At 61.9% G+C, this 17,205-nt stretch overlaps 3 protein-coding genes across 11 annotated transcripts in view; all 3 read right to left on the reverse strand.

Moving 5' to 3' along the window:
• Positions 1–4,924, reverse strand: part of LOC112402169 (V-type proton ATPase 116 kDa subunit a-like) — a 5,126-nt gene extending 202 nt beyond the window's left edge. The window contains exons 1-8 of one of the 8 annotated variants that reach the window (XM_024748864.1): positions 4,834–4,901; positions 3,763–3,826; positions 2,419–2,539; positions 1,954–2,032; positions 884–1,104; positions 709–794; positions 335–461; positions 171–253 (exon numbers count right to left, since the gene is read on the reverse strand). In XM_024748864.1, the coding sequence (XP_024604632.1) occupies positions 171–253; positions 335–461; positions 709–794; positions 884–1,104; positions 1,954–2,032; positions 2,419–2,535 (713 nt within the window). In that variant the 5' untranslated portion in view covers positions 2,536–2,539; positions 3,763–3,826; positions 4,834–4,901. Of the gene's footprint in view, positions 1–36; positions 56–170; positions 254–334; positions 462–708; positions 795–883; positions 1,105–1,502; positions 1,776–1,953; positions 2,033–2,418; positions 2,540–2,888; positions 3,121–3,721; positions 3,827–4,645; positions 4,762–4,833 lie in introns of those variants that run through there. The other 7 variants (XM_024748868.1, XM_024748863.1, XM_024748865.1 and 4 more) reach the window with 7 other exon arrangements.
• Positions 4,925–7,539: 2,615 nt separating this feature from the next.
• Positions 7,540–11,655, reverse strand: NDUFS8 (NADH:ubiquinone oxidoreductase core subunit S8). 2 transcript variants are annotated; one of them, XM_024749542.1, is made up of 7 exons: positions 11,580–11,655; positions 10,590–10,647; positions 10,450–10,500; positions 9,786–9,875; positions 9,519–9,691; positions 7,816–7,944; positions 7,540–7,730 (listed from the first exon to the last, which is right to left on the reverse strand). In XM_024749542.1, exons 2-7 carry the CDS (start codon positions 10,645–10,647, stop codon positions 7,599–7,601), a joined length of 633 nt encoding a protein of 210 aa, XP_024605310.1. In that variant the 5' UTR covers positions 11,580–11,655; the 3' UTR covers positions 7,540–7,598. The 2 variants fall into 2 exon arrangements, with proteins under 2 accessions (XP_024605310.1, XP_024605311.1); XM_024749543.1 differs by lacking the exon at positions 11,580–11,655 and adding an exon at positions 11,180–11,203.
• Positions 11,656–13,058: 1,403 nt separating this feature from the next.
• LOC112402439 (aldehyde dehydrogenase family 3 member B1-like) overlaps positions 13,059–17,205 on the reverse strand; it is a 15,346-nt gene continuing 11,199 nt past the window's right edge. Inside the window, exons 10-12 of the mRNA XM_024749369.1 lie at positions 17,005–17,074; positions 15,376–15,475; positions 13,059–13,764 (exon numbers count right to left, since the gene is read on the reverse strand). Of these exons, the coding sequence (XP_024605137.1) occupies positions 13,574–13,764; positions 15,376–15,475; positions 17,005–17,074 (361 nt within the window). The 3' untranslated portion in view covers positions 13,059–13,573. The remainder of the gene's footprint in view (positions 13,765–15,375; positions 15,476–17,004; positions 17,075–17,205) is intronic.

A 17,205-nucleotide genomic window follows, 5' to 3' on the forward strand; every position in this document is an offset into this window, starting at 1 on the left:
GGGAGGAGGGGGGAGGTGAGGTGGGCACAGGGTCCAGGGCTTGCAGAGGCTGAGTCTAAAGGGAGCCCACAGGGCAGTGTGGCAGACAGAGCGGGCTCAGTGGAGGTGACACGCAGGGGCCCGGGCATGAGGGCAGCGGGGGGCCAGCCCCCCACCCGACGGGGGCTCACCAGTCAGTGATCTTGCGGATCTTCTGCCCGATCTGCTCGCCCCAGTAGGAGATGAGGAAGGTCACCCACGTCGCAGGCTCACCCTGCCGGAGCGGGGCGCACATCACCCTGCAGTCCCGGCTCCACCCAGCACGCACCCCGGCCTGCGCGCCCGGCCCGCTCACCGTCACGGGCCCCTCCAGCTGCTGCTCCGCGTCCCTGAAGCTGGCGATGAGGAAGCCGTGGCAGGCCCTCCAGAGCAGGCGCTCCAGGGCGGCGGCCTTGTGGGGCTCCACGGCACCTGCTACGAAGCTGCAGGGACGGGCAGGGCTGGGCAGGGGCTGCTCCGGCCTCCCCCCGCCTCACCCGGGCCAGGCACACTGCCCCCATCCGCACAGAGGAGGCAGGAGCCCGCCAGGCAGGGCCAGAAGAGACCCCCAGGGGCAAAGGGAAGTCCAGGCCTGAGGGCGGCTGCACGAGGGCCCTGGACAAGAAGTCTGAGCTGGCCTGCCTCACCCCTGCACCAACCGGAAAGAGAGCGAAGCTGCCCCTCACTTACTTGACCCTCAGGTCCTGGTGCGGCCCCCCAGAGGACTGGAGCAGGGGTGTTCTTTCCAGGGGCCCATCTGTGTGGCTGGCTGCCAACTAGGAGCCGAGAGGCGCCATGAGTCCCGGCCCAGGTGGGGCCTGGGGCCCCCGCCCCTCCCCACGCCCTGCCCGGGGCCGGAGCTGACCGAGGGGCCATGGCCCTGGCCCAGTACAGCCGAGTGGAGCTGCAGCTGGTGGAGCTGGGCCCGCAGAGCCTGCCGGTTGCCCCGCACGTCCCGGAGCTCCTGTGCTAGGCGATCCGTCTCCTCCTGGATGCGCAGAAGGTCGCGGGGCAAGGGTGCCGGCAGCGCCCCCTCAGGCAGAGGCAGCGTCAGCCCAGCCTGCCGTACCTCCTCCTGCAGGAAGGCTGGGTGCAGAGGGACGGGCATCAGGGAGCCGGCTCAGGAGCTACCACCAGCCAATGGCCACTATTAGCCAAGGGATGGCTAACATCTAGGGAATTCCAACTGCCACCCCAAACTCTGCTGGCCACCAGCTAACTGATTCACTGAGTCTGAGACCCCGGAAAAACCTCAGGCTAAACCTCCATCCCTGCAGGTCGTCTCCGCCTCCCCCTGCCCTGGGGCTCTTCTGGGCTGCTCTCCGTCCCCAGCCCCTGGCCTGGGTCCCATAGCGGTCTTCCGGCAGGTGGCCCTAGCACTGCAGGGGATGAGAGCTTGCATGGAGGCCCACAGGGTAGCTGCCTGATGACTTAAAACCTATCAGTCAATCTAACCATTAAACAGACGTGCTCTATCCTCCCACCTTGCAGGACCCTCCTAAGAGGCGTTTCCAGAATAGAACCCAGGGCAGGGGTCCCTCTTGCCCAGGGCCAAGCAGCTGCTCCTTGGGGGCACCTGACCCAGGATCCTGGCCTCTGCCCATCCCAGTCCATCTGCAGCAGAAAAAGTTCTGTCCATGCTTCTCTCCCGCTTAGGAACCTATGGGTGGCTCCTGGCGCCCAGAGGGTGAAGTCCCGAGCCCTCATTCGGTATTCAAGGCCTCTTCCAAGCCGGGCCTGGCCTGGACCCTCTGCTCAGCTCACCCAAGAACACCCCAAAGATCCCAGCTGCCCCGTCCTGGCTCTGCAGGGCCTGGCCCGGACCTCCCTTCTCTGCCGTCCGCCTGGGCAACTCGGACTCTTCCTTTCAGACCAAGCTTGACTGGCGCCTCCTCCAGGAAGTGTGCCTGGGGTGTGGGCCCAGGGCCAACTCACTGAAGGTCTTCTCCAGCTCTTCACAGCGACGAACATCTACCACGAAACGTCTCTGGAAGGCACTCACCGAGGCATTGAGCTGTGGTTGCCAAACGGAGGGACCAGTTTTCCAGGCAGAGGGCCAAGGAGGTCCCCCCACCAGGGCCCAGGCCCGGCTCTCCTCAGGCCATAGCTGCCTCCCCCAGAAAGGTGCTGACTACACTGTGACCCTCCAGATGCCCAGCTGAAGACACACCAGACCCCATGTGGCCTGGGAAGGGTGAGGCAGGGCCCAGGAGGCCTGGCTGAACCCAGGCTGGCACAGGGTGGTCTCAGCCACGAGTAAAGCCGGCCTGAGAGCAAAGTATATATGGCAGAGGTTGCCGGGATTCAAGCAGGGCCGGGGGTCAGTCTGGGGGAGATGGTCCACCGTATGGGACACCCAAGAACGAGGCCTCCCCTCACGCCCACCCCGGCCCCACTCACGTCTCTGAACTCCACAAGGCCCAGCTCCCCAAGCTGGCTCACGCAGGCGTAGGCAGCAGCTGTGGGCAGGAAGAGCTGGACGAGCGCCACCTCCTCACTCCGGAACATGGAGCCCATGGTCCTGCGGGGCCGACAGGGGTGGGAGAGCTCAGGCGGGTGGGGTCCCAGGCAGTTCCCCACCAGGTGTGAATTCTGGGTTCACATGATCCTGCAAGGTCCCGCTACCACCCCTATCTGACAGATGGGGAGACTGAGGCCCAGGATGGCTTAGCGGGGTGCTGAGGTCACACAGGAAGTAAGCGGCGAGCTGACCTTACAGCCGGACCCACAGTCCAATGTCAAGTTCCTTCCCAGCTGGCTCTGCCCCGTCTGAGACCCCTACCCCCCACCCCTAGTGGCTCCTGGGGACACTGGCTCTTCTCACACCTGGCCCTTGCTCCTGCTGTCCCCTCTCTGTGACCCGCCCTCACCCGAGATCCTACACATCCTCGGGGCCCCAGGCCAAGGGCCACCTCCAGCGCCGGCCACCTGACTGCCCTGGCCTTTCCACCCTGGGGAGCAACCTTGACAGGAACAGCAGGGCTGAGGTCCGCCCCATCCCCACAGGCAGCCAGGGCCCTCTTCCCTCCCTGCGGGTCTGTGGGCGCTGAGGGGTGGGGGCCTCCTCTGGGACTCAGGAAGGGTAGAGAGGACAGGCAGAGGGAGCTGAGGAAGCAGGACCTTCCCCTGAGGCCCGGGCTGCCCGGCAGCAGCCGAGCTGGTAGGGGCCGAGGGAGGAGCCCTCCAGGTGTCGAAACCAACAAAAGTGAAACTGTGGAAACTGAAAAGGGCAGGAAGGGCCTGGCCGGGCCTTTGCTTAAACGCCGCCCGCAGGGCAGGGGGAGCGCCAGGGTGGCCTCCCTGGGCCCTGTAGACGCCCAGCCCACAAGCCAGGGCTCCGTGGCCACTGCCCTTGGGGCTCAGGGCCGGCCCCTGCCCCTCTGTGGGACTCAGTTTCCTTAGCTCGCAAATTGAGCGGGGGAGGGGAGGGGACAGGAACAGGCCAGAGCCCCGCTGAGAGGGTGAACATCTGACACCCTGCCTGCTGTCTGGGCTGGGCTGGGGCCTGCCTAGTTGGTCACTTCCTCTCCTGGGTCTGGTTTACTTAAATGTAAAAGAAAAAAAAAAGGAAAAGCAGCCCCTTCCCCAGCCCCGGGAGAATACAAGAGAGAATGGGGAGAGACAGGTGCGGGCTGTGGAAGCACCAGGCCCTGAACAGGGAAGGGTGGGCAAGAGGGCCAGGGACCAAGGCTCTGAGCCCTACCAAGCTGTGATTAGCTGTGTGTCCTTTGGGGAGTCTCTCACCCTCTCTGGGCCTCCACTTCCTCTTTGGGTGAATGGGACTTGGCCACCCCGCCAGAGACAGGACCTAGGTGGGGAGATAAAAATAACAAGGGCCCCCATGTAACTCCCTCGCCCACAATACCTCATTTAAATCTAACAGCAATCCTTGGGGGAGGGGGCACTGTAGCCCTGTTTTATAGACGGGTCAGCAGGTGATGGAGCCAGGCAGGAGCCAGGCCCTGGGTCTGCAGGTTTGGAAGTCCCAGCCCACAGTATGGGCTCAGGGGAGGGCTGTTCTCTGCCCCAGGTACCCCAAAAGGCTGGGCTGGCCAAACGGGGGTTGTAGGGAGCTAGGTCTGGGGATCCAGGCAGGGCAGCAGCCCTGCGGGCTGGGCACGTCCCTTGGATGGGACAAGCCATGGTGAGCACAGGGGTGCAGAGACCTGGGCAGATCCCTCCCCTGGCATTTCAGGCCTCCACTGTCTCATCCCCTCCCCGTCATCTTCCCTGACCCCTTCCTGAGCCAGGGGCCACCCCAGAGACATTTAAAGAACAAATGAAGGTGCCTCCATCCTTCAGGGTCCAGACTCTAGTCACTCTGTGCCCCTCTCCTCCTGCTCCCTTGGGAGGCTGGAGGCTTAAGGCCAGCTCCTCCAGAAAACCACCAGATGTCTCCTCTGAGCCCCTGGCCCGCCACGACAAGCTGGGCTGGAGACGAGGGTCTGCGTGCGCTCTCTTCTAGCTCCGCCTCTTCCTAGTTGGGTGGGCCTCAGTTTCCTCATCTGTAGAATGGGTCCCTCCCTGCCAGGAAGATGCAGCAGAGAAAGCTCTGAGCACCACCTGGCCCGGCACAGCTGAGCTCAATACTACTTGTTTGTTATAGGCTGTTAACACCCCCATTCACCTCTTCTTTCTCCTTAGTCGCCTCTGTGGCCCCCACCAACGGCTGACACCCGCGGGCCGGACGATTGAGCTGCCTCTACTGACCCAGCTGGGTTGGGGCACCACGACACCCCCCGCTTCCCGGGGCAGTGGGAAGCGAGGGTGGTAGGCAGAACTGGGGGCTCTGCAGCCCCCGGCTGGGGCACTTACCCCCGGGTCGGCTGCACGCGGCGCTGCTCCGCGCAGCTCTGCACTCCCAGCTCTGAGATCCCAGCCGCGGCGCCCACGCAACTCACTTTCCGCGGCGGGCGGGGCCGGGAGGGGCGGAGCCAGGGAAGCTCCGCCCCTGGCCCGCCCCGAACCCCCACCCGGAGTCCTGGGAGCTGGAGCGCGGGTCGGAGGCAGGCCCTGGGCTGGGATTGTCTGGCGGCCTCGCTTCCTCGCTCCAGGCTGGGAGACCATTCGGAGCTGTGGGCCGCCTAATACGGGCGAGGAGGCCCGGAGGCTGGAGCAGACACTGACCAGCACCAACCGCGCACATCTACGTGGCCGGGATGTGGGGAGATGCCCAGCCTAGGCCCAGCTCCGGGGCTACAGGGTGGGATCTCCACCATCTAGAGGGCTCACTGGGCAGATTAGACCCCAATATGCTCAGGCCTGGGGCCCAACACCTACGTGTCCCCACCTCTAGGACCCCCTCCCCCTTGCGTGAGGCCGCACGCAATTACACAGGTCCTTATAGCTTCCTACTTCTGACCACCACCTTGGACTCCAGGTCCAGTGGTCTGGGCCTTTGGGCGGGTGGCTGCCCTTCTCTGGGCCTCTTTCCTCAATGGCAGCAGGACACCAAGGGCCAGGGCCTGGGACCCGCACCCAGCAGGCACTGGGCAATGCTCTGCCCTGGCTGTCACTCCTCCTGTGGCTGGATGTGTCCCCATGACCTTGCTGCTACTGAGCTCCGTGCAGTTTGTCCTATCGCAGCACCCACAACCTGGGGCTCACGACTGTCCAGCTGCCTGCACTTTGGACAGGCCAAGCCTGCACCCGCTGGGGCCCCTCAGCTCTGGTGATTCTTGAACCCCGACAGGGCAAGGGCCTGTGAGAGGTGGGGGGAGAGTGGGCAAACGGAGCCCCAGAGCTGGGCGCTGGCAACTGAGTCACAGCCAAGGCTAGTGTCTTCAGCAAAGTGGGAGACACTTTCTGGGGCACGGAGGGGCTACTTTCAAGGAGTAACCTCGACACAACCAAACTGAGTACCAGTGGGGGCCTCGGGTCAATACTTCCTGTTCAGGGCAAACTGGAACTCTATCATGTTACAAAATGGCGTTAGAGCTGCATTCTGACCCAGCAGTAAGGGAGAGAATCAAGTCAGGAGCTGGATACACTCATCCATTTTATTTTTTATTTTTTTGGCTGTGCTGCATGGCATGGGCAATCTTAGTTCCCCAACCAGGGATCGAACCCACAGCCCCTGCACTGGAAGTGTGGAGTCTTAACCACTGGACTGCCAGGGAAGTCCCTAGACTCATCCACTTTAAATGAAAGTATTCTATTTACCTGCGTACAGATAGAGGCTCCATGTCAAGCATCTAGTGCTGGTTATGTGTGGGAAAAGCAAAATTAGAGGCGATTTAGGATTTTCAAGCCTGCCTCTTACAACTGGCCTTGTTTTTGGAGAGCTCCTGCCCCCAGCAGCCAGCAGGACTAGCGGTGCTGGACTCGTGGACACTCCCCGGGCTCAAGTCTTCCTTCCTGGTCCTGCACTTCTCACCTCTGTGCCATTTTGTGGGTTCAAAGGACCCCAAAACCTTGGCCAGTGGTGGGGCCCACACAAGTCCTGGGCCACTTCTGCATCAGGAGATGGCCCATCCTGGCCTGGTAAGTAGGTCCAGGTGTCAGCAGGGGATCTGAGAAAAGGGGCTTCCTGGAAATGAGCTGGGTAATCTGGGTTTCTTTGCTGTAGGCCTTCTCAGAGCCTTGAATGTGCTATCATGCAATGCCTGTCCCAGAGGGGAGAGGCACTTGGGGCGTTTCCCACACTTACTGGTCCCTAGAACACGCTTCCAAGAAGCATCTTGGGAATTCAGTGTTTTGTAAAAAGCACTTTTGGAAATAATGGAGAAAGGGAACTCCGAGATCTCTCAGGCCCGAATTAGTTTTTTCATCAGATGTTTGCTGTGTGATCCTGAGCAAGACACTTCGCCCCTCTGAGCCAGTTTCCTCACTGCTGAGAATGAATTGAAATCCTCTCACACCTCTTAGCACCAAGTTAGAGGGGGCTGTTTTTGGCTACTCTGCTGCCACTGGGCTTGCGTGTGGCCCCAGAAGGAACCATGTCACTTGGCTGGGACTGCAAAGCAGGAAGTCCTGAGCGGCAGAAGCCATGCCAGCAGCCTGGTCTGGGGAAGCTGGGGAGAAAAGCGGATGTGGCTGGAGAGGCAGAGCCAGCTCACAGGCAGCAGGGCCTGGGTCACCCCCTCGTGACTGTCACCCCTGCCAGAGCAGCCTTCCCCTGCCTCCCAGCAAGGATGCTCTGGCCTTTCCAAGTTCCTGCTCTTGATGTATTTCTGCCTGCGGCCTTGCGAGAGGCTCTAGGTCCTTAGGGTCTCAGCTGTGGGTGGCCCTCAGGAGAGGACAGGCCCCAGCCCCACCCCTTGGGCACACAGGATTATGGGAACAGTGGACCTGGGCCGACCTCCAGCCTGCGGAGCCTTGGGGAACATGCCCAGGAAGATGTGTGGGCCACACACTGCCGCGGGCCCGGGCCCAGCCACGGGGAGGGCCTGGCAGGTCCCACAGAGTCGCACAGGAGGGCGACTCTGTCCGAGGACCTGGTCCAATGGAGGAAGCCACAGGCCGTGGTCAGGCCGCGGACGGTCTCGGCCTGGACGGCGGACTGATGACGACAGAGGCAGTGGGGAGGTCAGAGCTCTTTTATTGGGCAGAAGGGGACCTCGGGCCAGCCGGCGGGCTGGTCACCGGTAGAGGTAGTCGGCCTGGATGTTGGCGGCGATCTCGGCCTCCCACTTGTCCCCGTTGTTGAGCAGCTTCTCCTTGTTGTAGAGCAGCTCCTCGTGCGTCTCCGTGGAGAACTCGAAGTTGGGGCCCTGCGAGCGGGGCAGCAGGCGCAGCCACGTCAGGCCCCTCCGAGGAGCTTCCGCCCCGGCCTCCCCCGCCGCAGGGCCCGCTCACCTCAACGATGGCGTCCACAGGGCAGGCCTCCTGGCAGAAGCCGCAGTAGATACACTTGGTCATGTCAATGTCGTAACGTGTGGTCCGGCGGCTGCCATCGGCCCGAGGCTCAGCCTCAATGGTGATGGCCTGGGGGGTGGCACAGGGTACTGTCACCTGCCAGCCACGCTGGCCCCAGGCACAGGATCCAGCCCCCGCCATGGCTCATTCCCACTCCTGCGGGACTGGCCCCCCGGGGCCTACAGATCGGACCCTCTGTCATCCACTCTTGGCCCGCCGTGTACCTTTCCTGACCCCTCTCCTAACAGACCGCCCGGCGTGGCTGTGACGTCGGCCTCTGAGCGCTTGCCCTAGCTGACATTCTCTTGTTTGTTAACGGCCAGCACCTCCTGCCTGAGAACGTGAGTCCCACAAGGAGAGGGCCGTTGCCTGCCTTGTTCACCATAGCACCTGCAGACCCAAGGTGTCCCATCCGGTAAAAAAATGCCCCATTACTGTCGGTTGCATGTTGAACAACCTTCCCAATTACATCTAGTTATCCCCATTTAATGGATGAGAAAACTGAGGCTCAGAGAGGTTGAGGGGTTTCCCAAAGCCACACAGTAAGTGAGGGGCAGAGCCCAGACTCAAACACAGGTCCTTAACTCTCACTTCCTGGGTGTACACTTGCACCAGCTGGGGGAAGGGGTGGCCTGGGGCCTCCCACAGCTGGGAGGACCTTCAAAGGGATGTGGCAAAGGCCCTCAGATGTCCCCAGGAGTGTAATGCCCACCACTCATAGTGGGACCTTTGGCTATTAGCCTCATCTCTTTGTGCCTCCATTTCCTCATCTATAAAAATGGGGATAATAATCTCTACCTCCTAGAGTTGTTGCAGAGATGAGTCATGAGTTTGGCTCAGTGCCTGGTCCACAGCCGGCACTCACTGTCTGGATGCCACCACTGTTGTTATTTTTTCGGGGCTCTCCTACGTGCTCCAGGTCGGTGGCTAGACTGGGGACAGCAAGGCCACAACCCGTGGCCTGCAGGACCTGGGAGTGGTCCAGGAAATGAGGCAGGTCGTGGACAGCAGCCATCCGGAGTCACAGAGATGTGGCCTGGAGCGGCCGCTGGAAGGAGGTCGCTGTGTGGACCGTGAGGACCCCTGAGCCTGCTGGGCTCCTGCCGGGCACATCCGCCAGCCCAAGAGCCCCAGCTGTGTCTGTCTGTTTCTGCACTAACAGTCCGTGTGGGACCCTCCGACAGAACCAGATGCCAGGGGCTCAAAGGAGCAGCAACCGGGGGCAGTGAGGGCCTCGGCTGTGGCACACATGTCCCTGGGTCGTCCTGTGGCAGGCACACAGGCAGTGCTCCTGAAACGGCTGCTGCATCCGGGTAAAAGTGGAAACCCTCAGGTGCCGCCTCGTGGCTCGAGGCCTAGGTTTCACGCCCCCGAACAGACCCCCAAGGGCAGGACCCACATGTGTCACGTGGCCTGCTCAGGGCTGGAAGTTTCCCTCCCCTGACTCACTGCCTCTGAGTCGGCTCCCATTCACAGGGGGAAGAGGCTCAGATCGGGAAAGGGACTTTCTGGGGACACCCACCCGGCAGGGGGCCCAGAGTTCGGGCCCAGGGCTGCCCGCTTCACTCTCTCTGCAGCAGGCTGTGGCCTCCCTCTCCCAGCGGCAGGGGTCGGGGGGCGGTCAGTTGGGGTCAGGGGCTCACCTGGGCTGGGCAGACGGCCTCGCAGAGCTTGCAGGCGATGCAGCGCTCCTCCCCGGACGGGTACCGGCGCAGCGCATGCTCGCCACGGAAGCGCGGGCTCAGTGGGCCCTTCTCAAATGGGTAGTTGATGGTGGCTGGCTCTCGGAACAGGTAGCTCAGGGTCATGCCCAGGCCTGGGGGCGGCACAGGCACGGTGGGAGGGGGCCCTCCTCCCTAACACATCTGTGCCCCCGACCAGCCGGCCTCCCCCCTCCCCCCAGTGCCCACCTCGGATGAGCTCGGTCCACAGCAGGGTCTGAGCTGCCCGGTCGGTCACCGACTTCATGTCCATTGAGGGCTCCCGCATGTTCACATACTCTGCAGGGGAGGCAGGCAGAGAGGCCGTGGCAGCAGGCCTCACACAGGCCCTCCCCAAGGACTCCAGCTCAGGGAGACGAGGCCTGGCCTCCTTCTAGGTGCAACAGCTGGGCCCCCCAGGGGTTTGTTCATTCACCAAACCTCCCCCGCCTCAGTGAGCACCCTTGAGGCCAGCCTCAGGCTCTGGGCGGTCCTCGCCAGCTTCTCCCTGTGCCTGTGTGGCCATCCAAGCCAGGAGTTGATGGGGGTTGGAAGGGGCTTGGGTACTGGGGTCCTGATGAAGAGGCACAGCTCCCAGGGCTCACACCTGGCAGCTCCCTCCTTGTCCTACACGGGGAAGGTCTGAGATCACACGGTATAGCCACATGGAAGGCCCTCCACCCCCTGCAATGACAGACCCGGCCCCCAAGAATCATATGCAATCTTGATCACCATCCTCTTTATACAGAGTGGAAACTGAGGCTCCGAGAGGGCGGGCCCCCAGCAAAGCCAGGACCAGAACACAGGCCGTCTCCCCTGCCTCTGGCAGGACGATGATCAGAAAGCCTGAGGCTTGAGGCGCCTCGGGACTCACTGTAGGTGGCTGCCACTGTGCTTCTGTGGAGGCTCCGGCCACTGGGATGCCCTGCAAGGATAGGGGTTACGCTGTGCAGATGTGACCTCACGCTAGGAGGCTGGGCCCCTCACACCCAGGAAAGGCTCCCTTGGTCCTACCTGCACGTGCGGCCTGGGCCAGGGCCCGAAGCAGCATGGGCGTGGTCAGGCAGTGCATCTGTGGGCAAGAAGAGAGTGAGGCATAGGTGGGTCTCAGACTGCAATGGTTCCCCACCCCCACCCCCGGGAACCCTAGCATTGCAGGAGCCTTGACCCTTGACCCCAGTGCCACTGTGTCAGCTTGTCCCTGCTCACCCCCATTCCTGTCAGAGGCACAGACGGGCTTCCTGTTCCCAGGTGCAGCCCCTCCCGGCCTCCAACCTGACCCAGGTTAACACTGCCACCTGCCACCGTGCCAGGCACTGTGCTAGGGGTCACGCGCACGGTCACTTTGTCCACATCATGACCTCAGAGGGAGGCACAGATGAGAAGCCACAGCTCAGTCGTGTTAAGTGACTTGCCCAAAGTCACACTGAGGGGGTGGGACCAGGATGTGAACCCAGGCCAGACCCCTCCCTTTACACCCCCAGCCCTCCCCTGCTGAACCTTTTAAAGGCTTAAATAACCCTCAAGATCAAATTCCTCTCCCCAGCATCAAGGTCCTTCTGGAACTGTCTCCCAGCCTGCCAAGTAACCTTGGGTTTTCTCACTTGTGAAATGGGAGGTCACGAGAATGGAGGAGGCTCGAAGATGCCAAGGGTTTAGCGCAGAGCCTGGCACTTAGCCGAGGCCAAAAGTGCCCCTCTCGTGACCTGTGACCTCTAGCGGGACCATTTCTTTTGACCGCTGACTTCAGGGCCAGGCACCAACCCGGCTCCTTCCCCGACCTTCCTCATGACCTCTGACCCGACGGGCGCAGGAGGTGCATATGCGCCCTGACGGTGCCGGTTACCCGCCCGCTGCACGCTCAAGGTCACAGAGGCCGCGGGTTCTGAGCGGGCCGAGATAAAGCCCGGGCGCGGAGCCGGCTGAGCCAACGGGGGCCGCACACTCGACTCCGATGCCGCGCTGCCCAGGCTGGGCCTTAACACCTGAGCCCCGAACACCCACCTTGAATCGCTGCCTCTCCTTCCAGGGCCGAGGGGCCTGTCCGTCGAGAGGCGGAGCCTACATCATGGGATGCTGCCATTGGGCATGGACTCTAATGGTGTGGTCTGATTGGCTGGTGGCGCAGCGGAAAGAGGCGGGATCGAAAAATCTTTTCTCCGATTGGCTAGGGGAGCAGGCAGGCGCTTGAAGCGGTGTAGAGCGCCGCCGGGTTGGGTGCGAGAAGCTAGTGAGCCGGGACTCCCGAGCTCTTGGAGGCGGGACATCCGAGGCGTGGTTTAAGGTTGCTGCTCATGTCGGACCCGGCGCCCTGGGCTGGAGGACAGCCACTCGGCCTCGGCGGGTCGTGTGTGATAACGGTGATGAGAACCGTAGCCTGTGGTGATTCCTCGCGGGAGCCATGCCTACTCTATGCTAAACCTTCATCCTGGCGTCTTCATTTAATCCTCCCGGCAGCCCTGTAGGGAGGAACGATTATTTTCGCTTTACAGATGGGGAAACTGAGGCACGGACTTGTGTAGTAACTTGGCCTAAGCCTTAGATCTAAGAAGTGCGGCCTCCTGAACCACTCCTAGATCTGTATGACCCGGGAGCCCCGTCCCTCAACAGCCCCCAAACCCGTGTTTCCTCCCAGTGAATTGTGTGGCAGAGGGACCCCGGAGGCTGCGGACACTGAGAAAGCCCCTGAGGCCGCCTGTGTGTTGGGGGGAGTGGAAGGTGGTCAGGGAGGGCTTCCTGGAGGAGATGATATCCAAGCAGAGCACAAGGAGGAGTCGAGCAGAACCAGAAGGGCCAGAGAGCGTGCCCAGCTTCTGTGCGGAGGTCCACCAGAGAAGGAGGACACATCCAGTGCGTTAGAAGAGGGCAAGGATGGGTTGGCAGTGGGGGTTGGGGGGGAGCGTGTACAGGGCTATGCAGAGCCTCCCAAGGATTGTTATGGGTCCAGACTTGTGAGCCGGGGGAACCACTGAAGGGGTTCAGGCTGAGGGCTAGTATGGTCCAGTGGGCTTTGGGAAGATCTCTGAGGAGAAGGGCTGGGCCCCGGGGAAAGAGGGCAGGTGATGGATGGCCCGGGGCACAGCGATTAGTGTGTGGATTGGGGAAGTCTGCCGTATTTTATAGAATCATCAAGAATTACTTAAAGATGGGACTTGGGAGGTGAGAAGGGAGTGTCTAGCAGGAGGCCGGGGAGTCTGGCTTTGTGGCTGAGTGGATGGGGGATCACTCCATGGCATGGGGGCCCAGGAGGATGAGCAGAAGAGGGAAGGGGAGGAGTCCAGTGTGGGACATGATGAGGGGAAGGTGCCCAGGGCCAGCCACCTGGGGGACAGGAGCTAGTTCAGAGCTCCTAAGAGGCCCGAGGTGAAGGGAAGGGAGATCCTACTGTGGGCATCTCATCAACCTGACCTGGAGGGAGAGGTGCGGAGAGAGTAGAGGGAGGCAGCCTCCCCCCTCCCAAATGAGGAGACAGGACGCCTGGAGCCTGGAGTCGGCAATTAAGCTCCAAAATTTAATCCTCACGATGGTCTCAGGAGGTGTTAATCACCTCCTCTGTGCAACAGATAGGGAACCAGGCTCAGAGAGGGCAGGGACGACCCAGGTCACAGCAGGCCCGCAGTGTGTCGTGGACCGGATGCCAGGACCCCTTCTGCACCCTCCACAGAAAGGGCACCTTCTGTCCTGAGTGGTGCCCACATCTTCCCTCGTCTCCCGGAACACAGGTGGCCAGCATGGGAGCGGGAGGGCAGGTTACTGCACTGTTTCCGATGCTCCCAAACCTTGGCCCATCCTGGCTGGGGGGCAGCTGAGGGCCTGAAAAGAGAAGCCCCAGGCGGAAGGAGGGCAAGCACTGGTCTGGGCCGTGGCCCCGGCAGGTGTTTTCCCCCTGCGTCGTGGACCCCAGGTCATGTCTCCACCAGCCTCAGGTGGCCACGGCAGCGGAGGACTCGTAGACGTGAGCTGGGAGGGACGCTCGGAGCCCCTGTGCGCAGGGTGGCTCAGAGCAGGGCGCAGCTGCAGCTGCGGGTCTCCATGGCTGCGAGCAGCACCCTCAGGTTGCGTGGAGTGTGGGGCGGGTAGCGGAGAGCGTAAACCTTCTCCAGCCCAGGGCGGCGCAGCAGGCAGGCGCGGTGGTGGGAGAAGGTGTCGAAGGAGAACTTGCCGTGGTAGCTGCCCATCCCACTGGCGCCTGTACAGTGACAAGGAACACAGCAATCAGGCCCCCAGTGGCCAGCCAAGGAGCGGCAGACAGACCTGGGCTCTGCCAGTCACACAGTATGACCTGAGTGGGCTACTTCACCCCCCGAGCCTTGGTTTCCCCAGCTGTAAAGTGGGCTAGTCATGAGATGCTGTGGGTAAAGGGCTTAGCCCTGAGCCTGGCCCCAGCACCCACTCAAATAAATATTGGGGACACCAGGTGCTGGGGCACGATGGGTAGACAGTGGTCAAGAGTGGATTCTGGGGGGGAGGGGGATGTATTGGGAATTTGGGATTAACAGACACACACTACTCTATATAAAATAGATGAACAAGGACCTACTATAAAGCACAGGGAAACAGCTCTGAAGTAGCCATGTCACCTTAAGCAGGTGATTTCGCCTTGGTCTCCTCTGTGACATGGGGTGACAGTGGCACCCACCTCCTAGAGTTGCGGGCATTGAGCAAGTGTTCAGACCCATAGATACAGTAAGTGCTGTGTTGTTATGAGTCGCAATGTCCAGGTAGGGAGGCAGTCAAGGACCCGGCAGTGGGAAGTCCAGGGCACCCAGCCTGGTGGGATCAGGGGTAATCCGGGAGGGCTTCCTTGAGTGAGTGGGGCCTGAGGGATGTGGAGTTGACCAGATAAAGTGGATGTGTGGGGCAAGAGGGGCCCAGGCTCGGGGACAACTCAGGGAGCCTTGGAGGTGGGTGACAGTGGTGTGTCAGGACTTGGGCAGAGCTCTGTGTGTCTGGGGCAGCAACCAGGGAAGCGGGGCAGGGGCGGGAGCAGGACTCCGTGGCCAGACCAGGAAGGGCGGCCTCAGGAAGCTGAGTCAGAGCCCTGGCTCCGTCTGAGGGCCTGGGAGCCGTGGAAGGCTTTGTCAGGGGAGCAGCAGGGTCAGATTCACCCGCAGACAGAGCCCCACGCTTCCCTGAGGAGGGGGTGCTGGGGAAGAGGGTTCCAGAACTGGGGACGGCAGCGATGCGCAGCCCTGGACCTCCACCACCAGGAGCATCGATCTCAGCCTGCCATGCTCCTGCGACACCAGCTGCTCCCCAGGGAGGGTCCAGGCCCACCAGGGCAGCCCGCCAGGACCTGCTGGTCATTTACTCTAGTGCCAGGTGCGGGCAGGTGGCGGGACCGCAAGCCTCTGGCCCTCTCGTCCCCTGAGGAGGAGGTGGGCTCAGAGAGGGGAAGTGGTGGCCTCGCATCACACAGCCGTCGGGCTTGCTGGGACCAGCCTCAGAGGCCAGGACTTCACAGCGGTACTGGGGGCTGCTGGGGCTTGGTGGAGGGGGGAACCAGCAGGAACCCCTGTCTCCTGTGCGACATGCCAAGCATGGGACAGAGGGGACACAGGAGGGGTTAAAGGAGCAGCATGTAGCCTCACTGTGGAGTAAAGAGAAGGCCCAAGGCCGCCCTGCGTGTGCTAAGCCCTAGCAATCACAGTGATGTTTAAAAAAACCCTAAACTGTGTATCTGTGGGTCCACCCACAAATGTAAATGCAGAGACAGGTATGGAAGGTTCCGCCTCAGACTCTGCAGAGGGGAGCAGGGTGAGAGATGACGGTAAGAGGGCATGGCTCTGCCGGCACGTACCCACTCCTCCGAAGGGCAGGCTGGCGACAGTCATGTGCATGAAGCCGTCGTTCCCACAGAAGCCCCCGCTGCTGGTTTGGGCCAGTACCCGCTTGACCACCTGGGAGAGAAGCAGCTATGAGGCTGGTGGCAGAGCTGCCGGGGCCGCGAGGGCTCTGTCCAGACCCCTCAGGGCCCTGGGACCCACTGCAGGGTCTGAGGCCACCGTGAGAGCTGGGAGGGGGGGGTGGCTGTGGAGCAGCCTGCCACCCATCCCCAACTGGAGACGTGTTTCCTGAGCATCCCTTGCTTGTGGCCCATGCAGGTGACTGTGGACACAGATTCAGGCCTGATGGGGAGGTGGGAAACCCAGCATCCTCCTGGGGATGTGGAGGGTGCAGGGTGAGGGGCGGGCAGTCAGGGAGGCGTTCCCGGGAGGGATGTGAGGTGCCTGCTGAGTCTCAAGGCGGGGCAGAGATGAGTAGGAGGGCCCCCCAGGCAAAGTGAAGGGCAGGTGGGGAGGCCAGGGACGCAGCGGGGGGCCTGTGTGCAGCACAGGGAGGACATTGAGATTTGGGTTTTGGAAACATGAACTTGATCCTTGCTTGACTTAATGAAGGCCCTTCCTCTTCAGCCTGTAGGTGTATTTGAAGAATGAGGGCGTGGGGGACTTCCCTCGTGGCGCAGTGGTTAAGAATCTGCCTGCCAATGCAGGGGACACGGGTTCAAGCCCTGATCTGGGAAGATCCCACATGCTGCGGAGCAACTAAGCCCACAACTACTGAGCCTGCGCTCTAGAGCCCGCGAGCCACAACTACTGAGCCCACTGCCACAACTACTGAAGCCCGTGCGCCTAGAGCCCGTGCTCCGCAACAAGAGAAGCCACGGCAATGATAAGCCTGTGCACTGCAACGAAGAGTAGCCCCCGTTCGCCTCAACTAGAGAAAAGCCCATGCGCAGGAACGAAGACGCAGTGCAGCCAAAAATAAATAAATAAATTTATAAAAAAGAAGAAGAAGGGGGGGGGGGGAATGGTTAGTAGACACTAAACAGTAGTTGCACGAAAACTTGGCTATAGTTAGTTGCAACGTGTGACCCTCAGGTAACAGCTAGGTTGGTGCTTGCCTGCTGGTGGGTGGACCCCCATCCGCCGACTCAGAAATCCCACTGAGAGAAATCCCAGGGAAGGGCAGGGGACCAGGGCTCATGCTTGAGCCTGCACGTCCTGGTCATTCATCCTCCCCTAGTCGTGCCATCCCACATCGTGTGTGCCTTCCACAAGCCAGGCAGAGAAAGGGGACACTGCCGCCACAAGGCCATGATGATGCAGAAAAATGGAGGTGGGGCTGACTTAGAGGGGACACTGGACCCCAGAGAAGACCCTGGGGAGCCGCCCACTAAAGGCCCAGAAGAATGTGGCCTAGATTGGAGGGCAGGGGGAGGCCCTGCTGCCCCGAGGAGAAAGGAGAGGGACAGAGCCAAGACAGTGCCACCGTCCCAGAGCTCCTATGACTGTCCCCGAGGGACCGGGACGCCCGCCCCTCCTGCCAGGCCCCTTGGTCCACTCTGGTCCTGGTGCCACCTCACCCTCTGCTGACCTCACTCCACCCTCCACTGCTGCCACCTGCTCCCACCTCTGTCCAGCCCCACCTGGCTGCTGTTGGAGAAGGCGTACAGGGCCAGGGGCTTCTCCCGACGGCATTTCCGACTCGGGGGCTCCCTGGGGTGGAAGGTACCAGAGTGGCTCTCGGTCACTTGGGCCAGGTGGGATGGCCTCAGCCCAGGGCTGGGACCCCTCAAGGGGGCTCACTCCCTGTCCTGCGGCTCCCTGGGGAGGCAGTAGAGGGGAGG

This window comes from Neophocaena asiaeorientalis, unplaced genomic scaffold (genome assembly GCF_003031525.2).
Source record: "Neophocaena asiaeorientalis asiaeorientalis breed wild unplaced genomic scaffold, Neophocaena_asiaeorientalis_V1.1 scaffold43, whole genome shotgun sequence".
Classification (NCBI taxonomy): domain Eukaryota; kingdom Metazoa; phylum Chordata; class Mammalia; order Artiodactyla; family Phocoenidae; genus Neophocaena; species Neophocaena asiaeorientalis.